Below are 12,736 nucleotides of genomic sequence, written 5' to 3'. Positions count from 1 at the left end.
CTGTTTGCCCGCAGATCTATTCCTTAGGCTTCAAGGCTCTGCTCTGCTCTGCACTGGGGTTAACCCATGCAGGCTGTGTGTCCCAAGCTCCGTGTCACCTGGTTCTGGTTGTGCTTGGCTAATGGGAGACACTGACGAGAGACTGGTGGCCGTATGGAGGGAGTGTGTTTTTCCCCTTTGTTCTCTGCATTGGGCAATTTCTCCAGTGATGATTATTGTTATCTCCCTCACTCCAGCTCCCTCCAGGTAAGTCTACCATGTTTCTTGATTGTCTGGGTTAACCCACCTCTAGAGATCTGGTTATACTGCTCTTCCCTGTTCCCCTCCAGCCTCAGGGTATTCATGGCTTTTTGCTGTTGCTAATCTCTGGGCTGCCTCAATGTTCCCTGTGTGTTTTCAGCTCTTTCACCATCAATGTAACCAACTCTCCCACGTTACCTTCGCCCTCTTTTTTTTTTTTTTTTTTAAGATTTTATTTATTTATTTGACAGAGAGAGACAGTGAGAGAGGGAACAGAAGCAGGGGGAGTGGGAGAGGGAGAAGCAGGCTTCCCGCGGAGCAGGGAGCCCAATGTGGGGCTTGATCCCAGGACCCCGGGATCATGACCTGAGCCGAAAGGCAGACACCTAATGACTGAGCCACCCAGGCGCCCCTACCTTCACCCTCTTTTAAAGACTCAGGATGGGGGCGCCTGGGTGGCTCAGTTGGTTAAGCGACTGCCTTCGGCTCAGGTCATGATCCTGGAGTCCCGGGATCGAGTCCCGCATCGGGCTCCCTGCTCGGCAGGGAGTCCGCTTCTCCCTCTGACCCTCCCCACTCTCATGTGCTCTCTCTCATTCTCTCTCTCTCAAATAAATAAATAAAATCTTTAAAAAATAAGTAAATAAATAAATAAAGACTCAGGATGATTTCTATTTTCTTGACTGATAGAGGCAGAAAAGCCATAAATATCCATTGTCTCCAAACTCCCCTAAGCAAGGCCCCTATTCTCAGTGTCTAAAACTCAAAAAATAAACATTGCACTTGTTGGTTTGCAGTGAAGCTTCTGGGATTACACCCTTGTCCCAGAATATGTACCTCAAGATGAATCAGACAAGAAGAGAGGCAAATCACCTCACTCATCTAGGCCTGCGTTTCCTCTTCTAAAAATGAGGATGATATCATCTTTGGTGGGCTGAATCAATGGCCTCCAAAAGATATGTCCAAGTCCTAATCCCTGAAACCTATAAATATGACCTTATTTGGGGAAAGGGTCTTTGCCCATGTAATTAAGTTAAGGATTTTTTATTTTAAGTAATCTCTACACCCAGCATGGGGCTTGAATTCATGACCGTGAGATCAAGAGTTGCCAGGTGCCCCTTAAGTTAAGGATTTTGAAATGAGGAGATCATACTCTATTATCTGAGTGGACCCTAAATCCAATGACAAATGTCCTTATAAGAGAGAGAGCAGAGCACACACAGAGGAGAGGAGGAGCAGTGGGAGCACAAGCAGAGATTGGAGTGATGTAGTCTCAAGCTCAGGAATGACCATAGCTACCAAAAACAGGAAGAGGCAGGGAACAGATTCTTCCCTAGACGCTTGGGAGGTAGCACAGCCCTGCTGTCATCTTGATTTTAGACTTCTAGCCTCCAGCACTGTGAAAAAATGAATTTCAATTGTTTTAAGCCACCAAATTTGTGATAATTTGATAAAGAAGCCATAGGAAACTAATACACCATCTTATTCCGTAGGGTTATTTTTCATTTCCCAGGGCTGCCATAACAAAGTGGCATGGACTGGGTGGCTTATATAGCAGAAATTTATTTTCCCACAGTTCTAGAGGCTAAAAGTCTAAGATCCAGGTGTTGGCAGAGTTAGTTTCTTCTTAGGCCTCTCTCCTTTGGCTTGCCTTCTCACTGTGTCCTCAGATGGTCTTGTCTCTACACACACATCCCTGATGTTTCTCCTGTATGTTCAAATTTCTTTTTATAAGGACACCAGTCAGATTGGATGACAGCCCACTCTAACGGCCTCGTTCTAACTTAATCACCTCTTTAAAGGCCCTATCTCCAAAGGCATCCTGAGGGACTAGGGTTAGGGCTTCAACATATGAATTTGGGGAGGGGGGGGGGACTCTCTTTCCCCAGACCTTATCTCCCTTGAGACCTGATAAATTGCAATTCATCCTTGAGATTATGGCTAAATATCTCTCTCCAGGTTTCTCACTATTCATGCCCACAGCACACCTCATTGTTTGCACCGAAGCGTTATTTTGTTTTGTTCTGGGTGTGTGTGTGTTTAATGTCTGCCTTCCTTACCAGACTGTCAGCTCCATGATGTCACAGACAGGGTGCACGCTGTACCCACAGTGCCTGGCATATTGCACGCACAAATATGCGAGTGGACGAATGAGTGAGTGAATGGGCTTGCGATAAATGAGAAAATATTAAAAAACACGTAGTATACTGAGAAAGCATTCAATACATGGTAGCTATTAGCTCAGTGACTCTGAGCCACAAGAACCAAATTAATCTGCTATTCGTTTGCTAAATGTAATGTTTTCTTACAGACTGTCTTGGAAAAATCTTCCTGCCCAAGCTGTGGCCAAACATTTACAAATGTGCCCGCCTGTGTGCTAAGCACCCCTGCAGAATCTCGGGCTGTACTTCCTCCCACTCTGCCACAGCCAGCCAGCCACCTTCCAGCTGTGCCTCCGCCACCACCGCCCCCACCTCCTCCTCTGCCTCCGCCACCACCGCCTACAGCACCTGTGCCACTCAGAAGATCTGATCGCACTAAAGCACTTCAGGTAGGAAACAACCTCGTAATGACGTGTTTTGGCCAGGGTCAAATGTAGGAGTAAAGCAAGGTGGCCTTTTGAGATGACGCTAAGGGCTTTGAGAGGAAAGCTGCATTTTTTTTTCTTTCTGATTCCATATCTTAATTATGTCAGTGATTATGTTTTTAAAAACTCAGTCCTGTAGGAACTGGATTTAGAAAGAAAAGCGATTTTTTTTTAAAGGATAAATGAATGAAAGCCAGTAGATCAGAATATTCCCAATGGCTTCTCAGAATATCTTTTCACCAAAAGAAAAACCTCCCTGGGAAACCAAATTAAGAACAGAAGGTGGCTTAATGAGTAAAGTCAGAATAAAAAGAATTGGTGGATCCTAAAGTATAATGTCATTAAGCTGAAGGACCAGTCTCCATTAATTACTTATCCACCAAGGGAATATTTGTGAATCACTAAGATCAGCATGACCCTGTTTAAAAATCTGCTGAATTTTCACTCCAGATACATCTGGTTTAAAATGGCTGGGTTAGGGGTGCCTGGGTGGTTCAGTCGCTAAGCGTCTGCCTTCGGCTCAGGTCATGATCCCAGGGTCCTGGGATCGAGCCCCGCATCGGGCTCCCTGTCAAATAAATAAATTAAATCTTTAAAAAATAAATAAATAAATTGGCTGGGTTAAATCCAGAGCCTATTATTATGTTTGCCATAATGATATCCCTCTGACTGTACATTCTTGTTCTCCGGGAACGGAGTCAACTTTTTAGGTAATTCAAGCAAAACTTCACCTTGATGTGAGGAACTCCATCAACTCCTGTCTTATTATCATGACTCCTGAGGAAGATGCATAGTTGCAGGGAACTGGCCCATCTCTTATTTATTGTCAAAGCCTTACATTTTGATGAATACAATAGCAGTAGCATCCATGGGTGCTAAAAACAGGATCGTTCTTGTTTGAATGAAAATAATTTGATAGGTTCCTAGGGCAAATAAGAGTTAGTTTTTAAATGAGTTTTTAAAAACTAGATTGGGGGCGACTGGGTGGCTCAGTCGTTAAGCATCTGCCTTCAGCTCAGGTCATGATCCCAGGGTCCTGGGATCGAGCCCTGCATCAGGCTCTCTGCTCAGCGGGAAGCCTGCTTCTCCGTCTCCCACTCCCCCTGCTTGTGTTCCCTCACTCTGTGTCTCTTTCTGTCCAATAAATAAATAAAATCTTTAAAATAAAATAAAATAAAATAAAACTAGATTTGGATTTGCATTTGACTAGATATCCTGGTTACAACTGGAATTCTAACCTCTCCATGTATTTTAAGGCTGGACCATTAAAAAAAGAGGGACCCATGCAGATAACAGTTGAAGATCTACTGACTGTGAAATTAAAGAAGACACAGTGTTTTGATGAAAGGAAGGAGGTAAGATGTCACTGACCATACACATGATCTTTCAGCTTTTAACCTGGTTGCCCCTTTCTGGAAAATAAACATAAGTCTCATGTACAGGAGCCATTCTGAAGTAAGTATTTGATGTTTTATTTGAGTAGTTTTGGATCTCCTCAACAAAATGTGTAGATCCCAAAATTATTTAATTAGGCAGTTTTATCTACCAACCATTAGTCTAAAGAAGTAGAGACATACTTTGAAGCTTTGAAATAAAAATTGAGTAGTGGATATTATCTTACACATACTCAGCATTCAAGTCTTCATTGTTGCAGCATGTTTACATTTTGAATGATATTTTTAAGTGTGTTTTTTGATACTCTCTCATTTTGTGATTAAAGCTTGTACCGTCACCAAAGGCACAGAATCCACTAGTTACTGTCTCTGACCTGCAGCGTGTCACCCTGAAGTCCAACTCCAAAGTGCTATCAACTCGAGTTACAAATGTCCTGATGTAAGGAACTACACTGTGTCATGCTCTACTGTTACTTAAAAGAATGATTTTTTTGCTTATCTCTAACTTTAAAGGTTATATATCCTCATTGTAGAAAACTGGAAATCCACAGAAAAGTTTAAAGAAGAAAACGGGGGCACCTGGGTCTGCCTTCAGCTCAGGTCATGATCTCAGAGGGGAGTCTGCTTGTCCCTCTGCCCCTCCCTCTGCTTGTCTCTCTCTCTCTCTCAAATAAATAAATAAAATCTTTAAAAAAATTTATAAAAAAGAAAAAATCATTCAAATAACTGTATGATTGAAGATAGCTATTATTAACATACTGTTGTTTATCATTCTAGTCTTTGTGTAGGTATCTACTCTATTATTTCCATTTCATGATGCTGTTTATTATACTATACACCATTGATTTAACAGTGGATTTGGGGGCAGGGTTGGCTCAGGGGTGCCTGGCTGGCTTAGTCAGTGGAGCATGTGACTCTCAAATCTCCGGTTGTGAGCTCGAGCCCCAAGCTGGGCACAGAGATTACTTAAAAAATAAAATAAAATAAAATAAAATAAAATAAAATAAAAATAAATGGATTTGGGAGGAAAAGAAATAATATCAAGAATTTTTTTAGGGGCGCCTGGCTGGCTTAGTCAGAAAGAAGATCTTTGGGTCATGAGTTGGAGTCCCTGTTGGGGATAGAGATTACTTAAAAAAGGAAGAAAAAAAAAAGAATTTTTAAAGCAGCCCAATTTCAGGAATAATAAAATATGAAAACTAGTATGTCTTGGAATCGGTGAAATCATGTGTGTGTGCACACGTGCGTACGTGTTTGTGTACCTGTGTGTAATCATACCGTACATACAGTTAAGGCTTTTCCCATTTAATGTGTCAAGAACTTTCCCCCATCTTATTAAAAATCACTTTAAAGCATCATTTTGACTTTTTCTGTATATACAGTACATTATATGCAAATTTCATAGATAAACTCCTGTTTTGAGACATTTAGGTTGTTTATGATTTTTTTTTAAATTTATTTATTTATTTATTTGACAGAGAGAGAGATAGCGAGAGCAGTAACACAAGCAGGGGGAATGGGAGAAGGAGAAGCAGGCTTCTTGCCAAGCAGGGAGCCCGATGTGGGACTCGATCCCAGGACCCTGGGATCATGACCTGAGCCGAAGGCAGACGCTTAACGACTGAGCCACCCAGGCGCCCGGTTGTTTATGATTTTTTTATTTCTAACTCTTCAGTGAACATCCTTGTCCACCATCTGTGTGCATAGCTGAGTCTTTCTCTAAGATGGATTCTTATATGTATAATTACTGAATCAAGACATATTACTTATTACTTATTAGGACAATTATGTCACCTTATGCTCTTATCAGCATCTATAGCTATTTTTGTTTTGAAGGAGGCGCCGCGCCCAATGTGGGGCTTGAACTCATGACCCCGAGATCAGGAGTCACACGCTATACTGACTGAGCCAGCCAGGCACCCCTCTGCTGCTATTTTTTAATGTAACAAATAGAACTACTTTCTAGGACATTGCCTATAGAAATGGCTGCTTTGCTTTGGGAAAGATGATAAAGTCTGGCAAGCTCTAACTTTTATATCTTTATTTCATCAGTACCCCTGGTAAAGGCCAAATAGATCTGCGGAAACTACTTAGAAAAGTTGATGTAGAGAGGTAATACACTCTCTTATCTTTATGCTTTCTAAATCCATTTGAAAAGTTAGCATAAAACATAGCTTCTAATATTGTCAATACCTTTGCAGGAGCCCAGGTGGAACCCCATTTACCAATAAAGAAAATATGGATACAGGAACTGGGCTGACTCCAGTAATGACCCGGGCCTTGAGGAGAAAGTTTCAGGTAAGCCTTTAGGGGAAAAAAAAAAAGTTTCCTTTTCTTCAAAATCATTTATTTAGAATCATATAATCCAAAGGATCTTTCTTATAATAATTTTTAAATGACACCTTATGCTTTACAAAACACTTTCATATTTAGGCTTTATAAAATTCTGTGACATAGCTAACATTATTATCTCTACTTTAACCATGAATGTCTGGTTTTGTTAATTCCTTTAGATAAGTATTTATTAAGCACTTCCCATATGCCAGGCACTCCCCTAGAGTACTAGGGATACGGTGGTAAGCAAAATCAGACCTGGCTTTACTGTGTTGGAGCTTTTAGCCTAGTGGGGAAAATAGACATTAGTCAAATAATCACATATTTGTATAATTCTACACTGAGATAAGTACTATAAAGGAAAGGAACAGAGTTCTGTGGGAACCCATAGAGGAACTTTATCTAGCCTGGGTGATCTAGGAAGGATTCCCTTAGGAAGTGATGAAGTGAGACTTGAAGGATGAATAGGTGTTAACTGGGAAGGGTACCTATGGGATAAGGTGGTGTGCCCACCATGGATGTCTGGGAAGAAAGAGCTCCAGGCAAAAAGAACAGTATATGCAAGGGTCTTATGGTGGAGGGATCATGGCCTAACTGAGAAACTGAAAAGGGGCCAAAGTAGCTATAACAGAGAGAGCAAGTCTGACAGTGGTGAAAGACAGGGATGGAGATATAGATAGGGAGCAGATTGTGCAGTTGATAGGAAAAGGTCTCAGCAGCTTTCTTCTTTGTCACCTACACGTATGACCCATACACCAAAATCTAGTGTATTAGTGGGGCCTGATGTGATTTCTTCCAAACCCTTTTGTCTGTCATCTCCCTGTTCACTTCTGTCACTGGATCTGTGGGGAGTAGCCATCCTTCTGCCACTCCTACTAGAGTGCTGGGACACAGGGCTGCTGGCCCCTTTGGCTATGAAGCTTGTGTTTCTGTTTCCCTCTGGAGATAGAGATACACCACGGACTTCTCTGCTGACACTTTGCCAACCCAACACTGTCCTCCCTTTGTTTCCTCATTAAGAATCAGTGCCTTTTGCAAACAGCTTGCCAATCAATTTCTTGCCAATCAACTTTGTCCTCCTGGACACTACACCGCCTTCTTTGGAGGTGTGGCCACATTCCTCTTTCCTCCTTTTGGAGCATCCAGTGGGGAGTCTACCCCCAGATCACAATCCTTGGTGATACCACAAATTATGAAGGGCAGGGGCCTCACTGAAGGACTAAGGCCCTTCCTTTCTTTGTTCAGCTCTGGGATTCTTTTTTGTCCCTGCCCTACCCCATAATTACTATAATGAGTTGAGTAATGTGGAAATAAATGAAAATACGATAAATAATAAGCACACATATTGAGCAACAACATAAAAAATCCTAGAAAAGATATCTGCCATATGAGGTATTCACCAAAATCCACTTAGTAGGAGGAAGTTTTTTAAAAACTGTTATTCGACATAAAATGACCCTCCCCCTTCCCCACCCCTGTCCTTAGGCTTCCTTTTTCCTTTAAGTCTGAAGCAACTGTATTAGTTAGGTTTTGCATTTGGTAACGAAATTTGCTTTTGCATTAGGTAACAAAAATCTGACCATTGTGGCTTGACCAAGTAGGGTCTTATTTTTCTTACCTGCATATTCCTTTGGGAAGTAGGCAGCCCATAACTGGGACAGCAGCTTCACATGTCATCCCTGCTCTTCCATCCTTAATGTGTGGCTTTTATCCTCATGGTAAAGAATGCCTACACCTCCTGAAGCCCAGTGTCCACATTCTAGGCAAGATAAGGAGAAAGGCAAAGGACAAAAGGGTATGCTAGCTAAGTTACCCCTCTTCTCTTTAAACAGGTGCTATCCACCTTCTAATTATATCAGAAAAACTGGGAAAAAGGGTTTTTAGAGTCTGGCTGTATTGCTGCCCTGCACAAAATCTGGATTCTGTTAGTGAGCAAGGAGATCTGTGTTGGCCACAGGAACATAATTCATATTATAATTGGGACCCTTTTTTTTGTCATAGATGGCTCACCCTAGAAGCCCAACTCAAACTCTACCACTTTCTACAAGCAGCTTTGATGAACAAAACTGATGCCAACTCTGCCTGACACCACATGATGATCCATAAAATACACAGATAAAATCACCCCGACCCTTTTTTTTTAATGTAGTAGGGTGTGTATAAATAATTATACTAATATATAATTCCATTTGAAGAATTAAAGTATGTACGGAGCCCCCATACATACTGTGGTATAAAGTGGGTATTTGGGTATTTTTTTAGTTTGCATGATCAATAAGAGAACAGATGGGAAAATGCATTCCCCAAAGTGATGTTTATTCTGGAATTACCCAATTTAGGTTGGAGAGGTTGTTCAAATTTAACTAGATAACAAATTTATACTCAGTAGGTGCAGTTTTGACATTAATAACCTGATTCCTTAAAAAATAAAATGAAATAACCCGATTCCCATTCTCCTTGAGTATTCTTAGGTAATTAAAAAGAAAAGTATTTCAGCCTGTAAAAGCTAATGCATTCACTAAGTGCTACAGACTTGATCAGTAAAAAAGATCCTCTAGATTTGATTTCTGTTTACTGTAAACAGTTAAGAGGTAAGACCGTCCTCCATCCCAACCCAATTATTTTCCAAATGGATTTGAAGTAAAATGTCCAATATAACTTAAAAATTAGAATGTACCATTTCTAGTGGTTAGAAATGATATTTAGGTAGTCATATCTGGTTCGCTGAAGTCTGAGATATTCCTTTCTTTGATATTTTCTGTCCATATTCATGCAGCATATTTTAAGTTTTATGAGGATCTCAACATGAACCTTGTATTTTCCACAGTGGCCTGCGAAGGATTATCTAAAGTCCATAGCAGATTCTCTATGAGACCTAATTCCTGTCCTCAATAGCCAATAGCTTCAGTAACAGTAATAATGCACACCTCACTGGATTTTTGTTCTTTCCTGCCCGCCCAGGGTTGCCAGATTTAACAATTATAAATATATGACAGCTAAATTTGAATTTCAGATAAAAAACAAATAACTTTTAAATATAAATATGTCCTGTTAAACAATGGGTAGGTTTTTTAGTTTTAGTATGTCCCAAATATTGCATGGGAGTTATATATTTATACTAAAAAATTTATTCATTGTTTATCTGAAATTCAAATTTAATGGGGCATTCTTTATTGTATCTGGTCACTCTATTGGTCAGTCCCCTACAAAGTTGCCAAGTATTTCTGGGAGCCCCCAGCTTGTCAGACATGTCTACTTAGCGTTGGACACAATTATAGCTCCAGGCAGGATCCCCATTATTAATGTGTTAAGTATCACAAGGGAGAGGAAGTCTCATTAGGGTGAATTCCTGTGACAAGGTTCAGGATTAGCTTTGATCCCTGCAGTTCTAAGAATAAGGATAGCAGCTGCCTCATGGATAGGAAATGAGGTGTTTCAGATCTTCACTGAACTTCCTAGCCTGACAGGAAGCAGCTACACGGATGATATCCTTGAAATATCATCATTTTAGCATAGGCTACAAAAGATTTCCCAGAAATGCCTGTATTTCCACAGATAAATGCTGCTTTGAGATGCCAAATAGAGTGTTGTGGAAAATCACCAGACTGGAAAGCAGACCAGGGGGCCATGTTTTGTTCTTATGAGACCCACATTTATGTTTATAAACACATTTATGAATGAAAATTAAACAGGTAATGAAGTTAAGAAACATACCTACTTCTAGTTAAAAAACAAAAAACAAAACCTGCTAGCTACATTTATATTATATAAGAATAAAAGGAATGATCACTGAGAATAAAACATTTGCATATTTGTGACAGTGTTTTATGGGGCACTTATGCCTATATTAATAAACCACCGTGTACTGTCTCAATTTAATTTAAATGATTTGATTATTTGATCATTCTTGTGGAATAAGGGTTCATTAAAAATGCTATAGAAGGGGCGCCTGGGTGGCTCAGTCGTTAAGCGTCTGCCTTCGGCTCAGGTCATGATCCCAGGGTCCTGGGATGGAGCCCGCATCGGGCTCCCTGCTCAGCGGGAAGCCTGCTTCTCCCTCCCTCACTCCCCCTGCTTGTGTTCCCTCTCTCGCTGTCTCTCTCTGTCAAATAAATAAATCTTTAGAAAAAAAATGCTATAGAAATCCTATATATAGACATTTATAAAGCTGCTATTGCCATTGTACCAGTATTAAAATGTTTTCTACCTTTTACTAATTTTTATGACAGGTTTTATGTTGTACCCATTTGAGAATCCTGTGAATGCTATGGCTTCATTACACTGTTGTTAATTATATATTTCCAATGTTTATTTTCACACTGAATAACAACCAGACAATATAAACACCAAGATCCATCTGCTTATGTTTTTAATTAAAATAAAGAGCAATAAAAAAACCTTTGGTTTTTCTCTTGTTTAATTGTTTTTACTAGAAATATAACACAGAAAAGTACATAATACATAAATTAGGGGCACCTGGGTGGCTCAGTCGTTAAGCATCTGCCTTCGGCTCAGGTCATGATCCCGGAGTCCTGGGATCAAGCCCCGCATCGGGCTCCCTGCTCAGCAGGAAGCCTGCTTCTCCCTCTCCCACTCCCCCTGCTTGTGTTCCCTCTCTTGCTGTGTCTCTCTCTGTCAAATAAATAAATAAAATCTTAAAAAGAAAAAATAATAATAATACATAAATTAACAAATCATAAAGCAAATAAATGCTCATATAAACACAAGAAACATTATAAATGTCTTTAGAAGCCCTGCGTATCTCCCTCCGCTAACACAATCCCTTTCTTAAAGAAGTAACTACTGATTTGCTTGTTATAATAAATATTTCCTTGCTTTTACCCTCTAAATATACATCCCTAAATGCTATGGTTTATTTTGCTTGCTTTTGAACTATACAAATACAATCATACATTATATATTTTGTTTCTGTTTTCTTTCAATCAACATTTATTTTTAGGATTCAACCATGTTATTGTGTAGTACTATAGATCATTTGTTTTTATTGTGTGAATATAGTTATCACTCATTCTATTGTTAATGGAAATTACGGTTGTTTATAATTTTTGGCTATTATGAACCGTGCATGCCATTATGAACATTCTTGGATATGTACACATGTACAAGAATTACTCTACTATGGGGGCGCCTGGGTGGCTCAGTCGATTAAGTGTCTGCCTTCAGCTCAGGTCATGATCCCAGGGTCCTGGGATCGAGCCCTGCATCGGGCTCTCTGCTCCACGGGAAGCCTGCTTCTCCCTCTCCCACTCCCCCTGCTTGTGTTCCCTCTCTCGCTGTGCCTCTCTCTGTCAAATAAATAAATAAAATCTTTAAAAAAAAAAAAGAATTACTCTACTATGTATATCTAGGAGTGAAACTCCTAGGTTATGAAGCATGCCTATTTTCTAGATACTGTCAAACTGGATTTCCAAGTGGTTGTACCAATCCATGGTATAGCAAAGTATAAGAGTTCTTGTTGCTCCTGTTTTCTTCAAAAGAGTATTTGCTATTGATTTTTCAACATTTTGTTTACTTGGGAATCTGTACAATGTTTATGGTTAATATACACTTATTTTTTCTGGATTTATAAGTCCAAGAATTGTTAAGATGATTTTATATCAGCAAAGTCACATACTAAACAGCAAATAATACACATGGTGAGGATCACAGTGTAGTTTATATTGATAAATGTAGAATTTCTCATTTTAGTTGGATTTTCTTTTTTCTTTTTTAAAGATTTATTTGACAGAGAGAGACACAGTGAGAGAAGGAACACAAGCAGGGGGAGTGGGAGAGGGAGAAGCAGGCCTCCCGCCGAGCAGGGAGCCCGATGTGGGGCTCTATCCCAGGACCCCGGGACCATGACCTGAGCTGAAGGCAGACGCTTAACGACTGAGCCACCCAGGCGCCCCTTTAGTTGAATTTTCAAAAAGAGATAGGATCTGGGGGCACCTGGGTGGCTCAATCGGTTAAACTTCTGCATTTGGCTCAGGTCATGGTCCCAGGGTCCTGGGATCAAGGCCTTCGTCGGGCTTCCTGCTCAGTGGGGAGCCTGCTTCTCCCTCTCGCTCTACCCCTCCCCCCTCATGCTGTCTTTCTCTCAAATAAGTTGATAAAACTTTAAAAAGAGTGCTAGGATCTGAACATACAGAAGTAGAGAAGGGAACAAGTAAAAAGCAAA

General features: G+C 40.4%; 1 protein-coding gene across 1 annotated transcript in view; it reads left to right on the top strand.

Annotated features, from left to right (window-relative positions):
- Positions 1-10,627, top strand: part of PRR11 (proline rich 11) — a 25,000-nt gene extending 14,373 nt beyond the window's left edge. The window contains exons 4-10 of the mRNA XM_035026725.1: positions 1-2; positions 2,552-2,791; positions 4,084-4,182; positions 4,548-4,660; positions 6,274-6,333; positions 6,423-6,519; positions 8,557-10,627. The exon at positions 1-2 is cut by the window's left edge and continues 118 nt beyond it. Coding sequence (XP_034882616.1) covers positions 1-2; positions 2,552-2,791; positions 4,084-4,182; positions 4,548-4,660; positions 6,274-6,333; positions 6,423-6,519; positions 8,557-8,625 — 680 coding nt within the window. The 3' untranslated portion in view covers positions 8,626-10,627. The remainder of the gene's footprint in view (positions 3-2,551; positions 2,792-4,083; positions 4,183-4,547; positions 4,661-6,273; positions 6,334-6,422; positions 6,520-8,556) is intronic.
- Positions 10,628-12,736: the final 2,109 nt, after the last annotated feature.

This window comes from Mirounga leonina, unplaced genomic scaffold, assembly GCF_011800145.1.
Source record: "Mirounga leonina isolate KUSES-001 unplaced genomic scaffold, KU_Mleo_1.0 Mir_200, whole genome shotgun sequence".
Classification (NCBI taxonomy): Eukaryota; Metazoa; Chordata; class Mammalia; order Carnivora; family Phocidae; genus Mirounga; species Mirounga leonina.
Note: the sequence above shows the minus strand (reverse complement) of the source record. Positions and strands in the feature narration are given on the sequence as shown.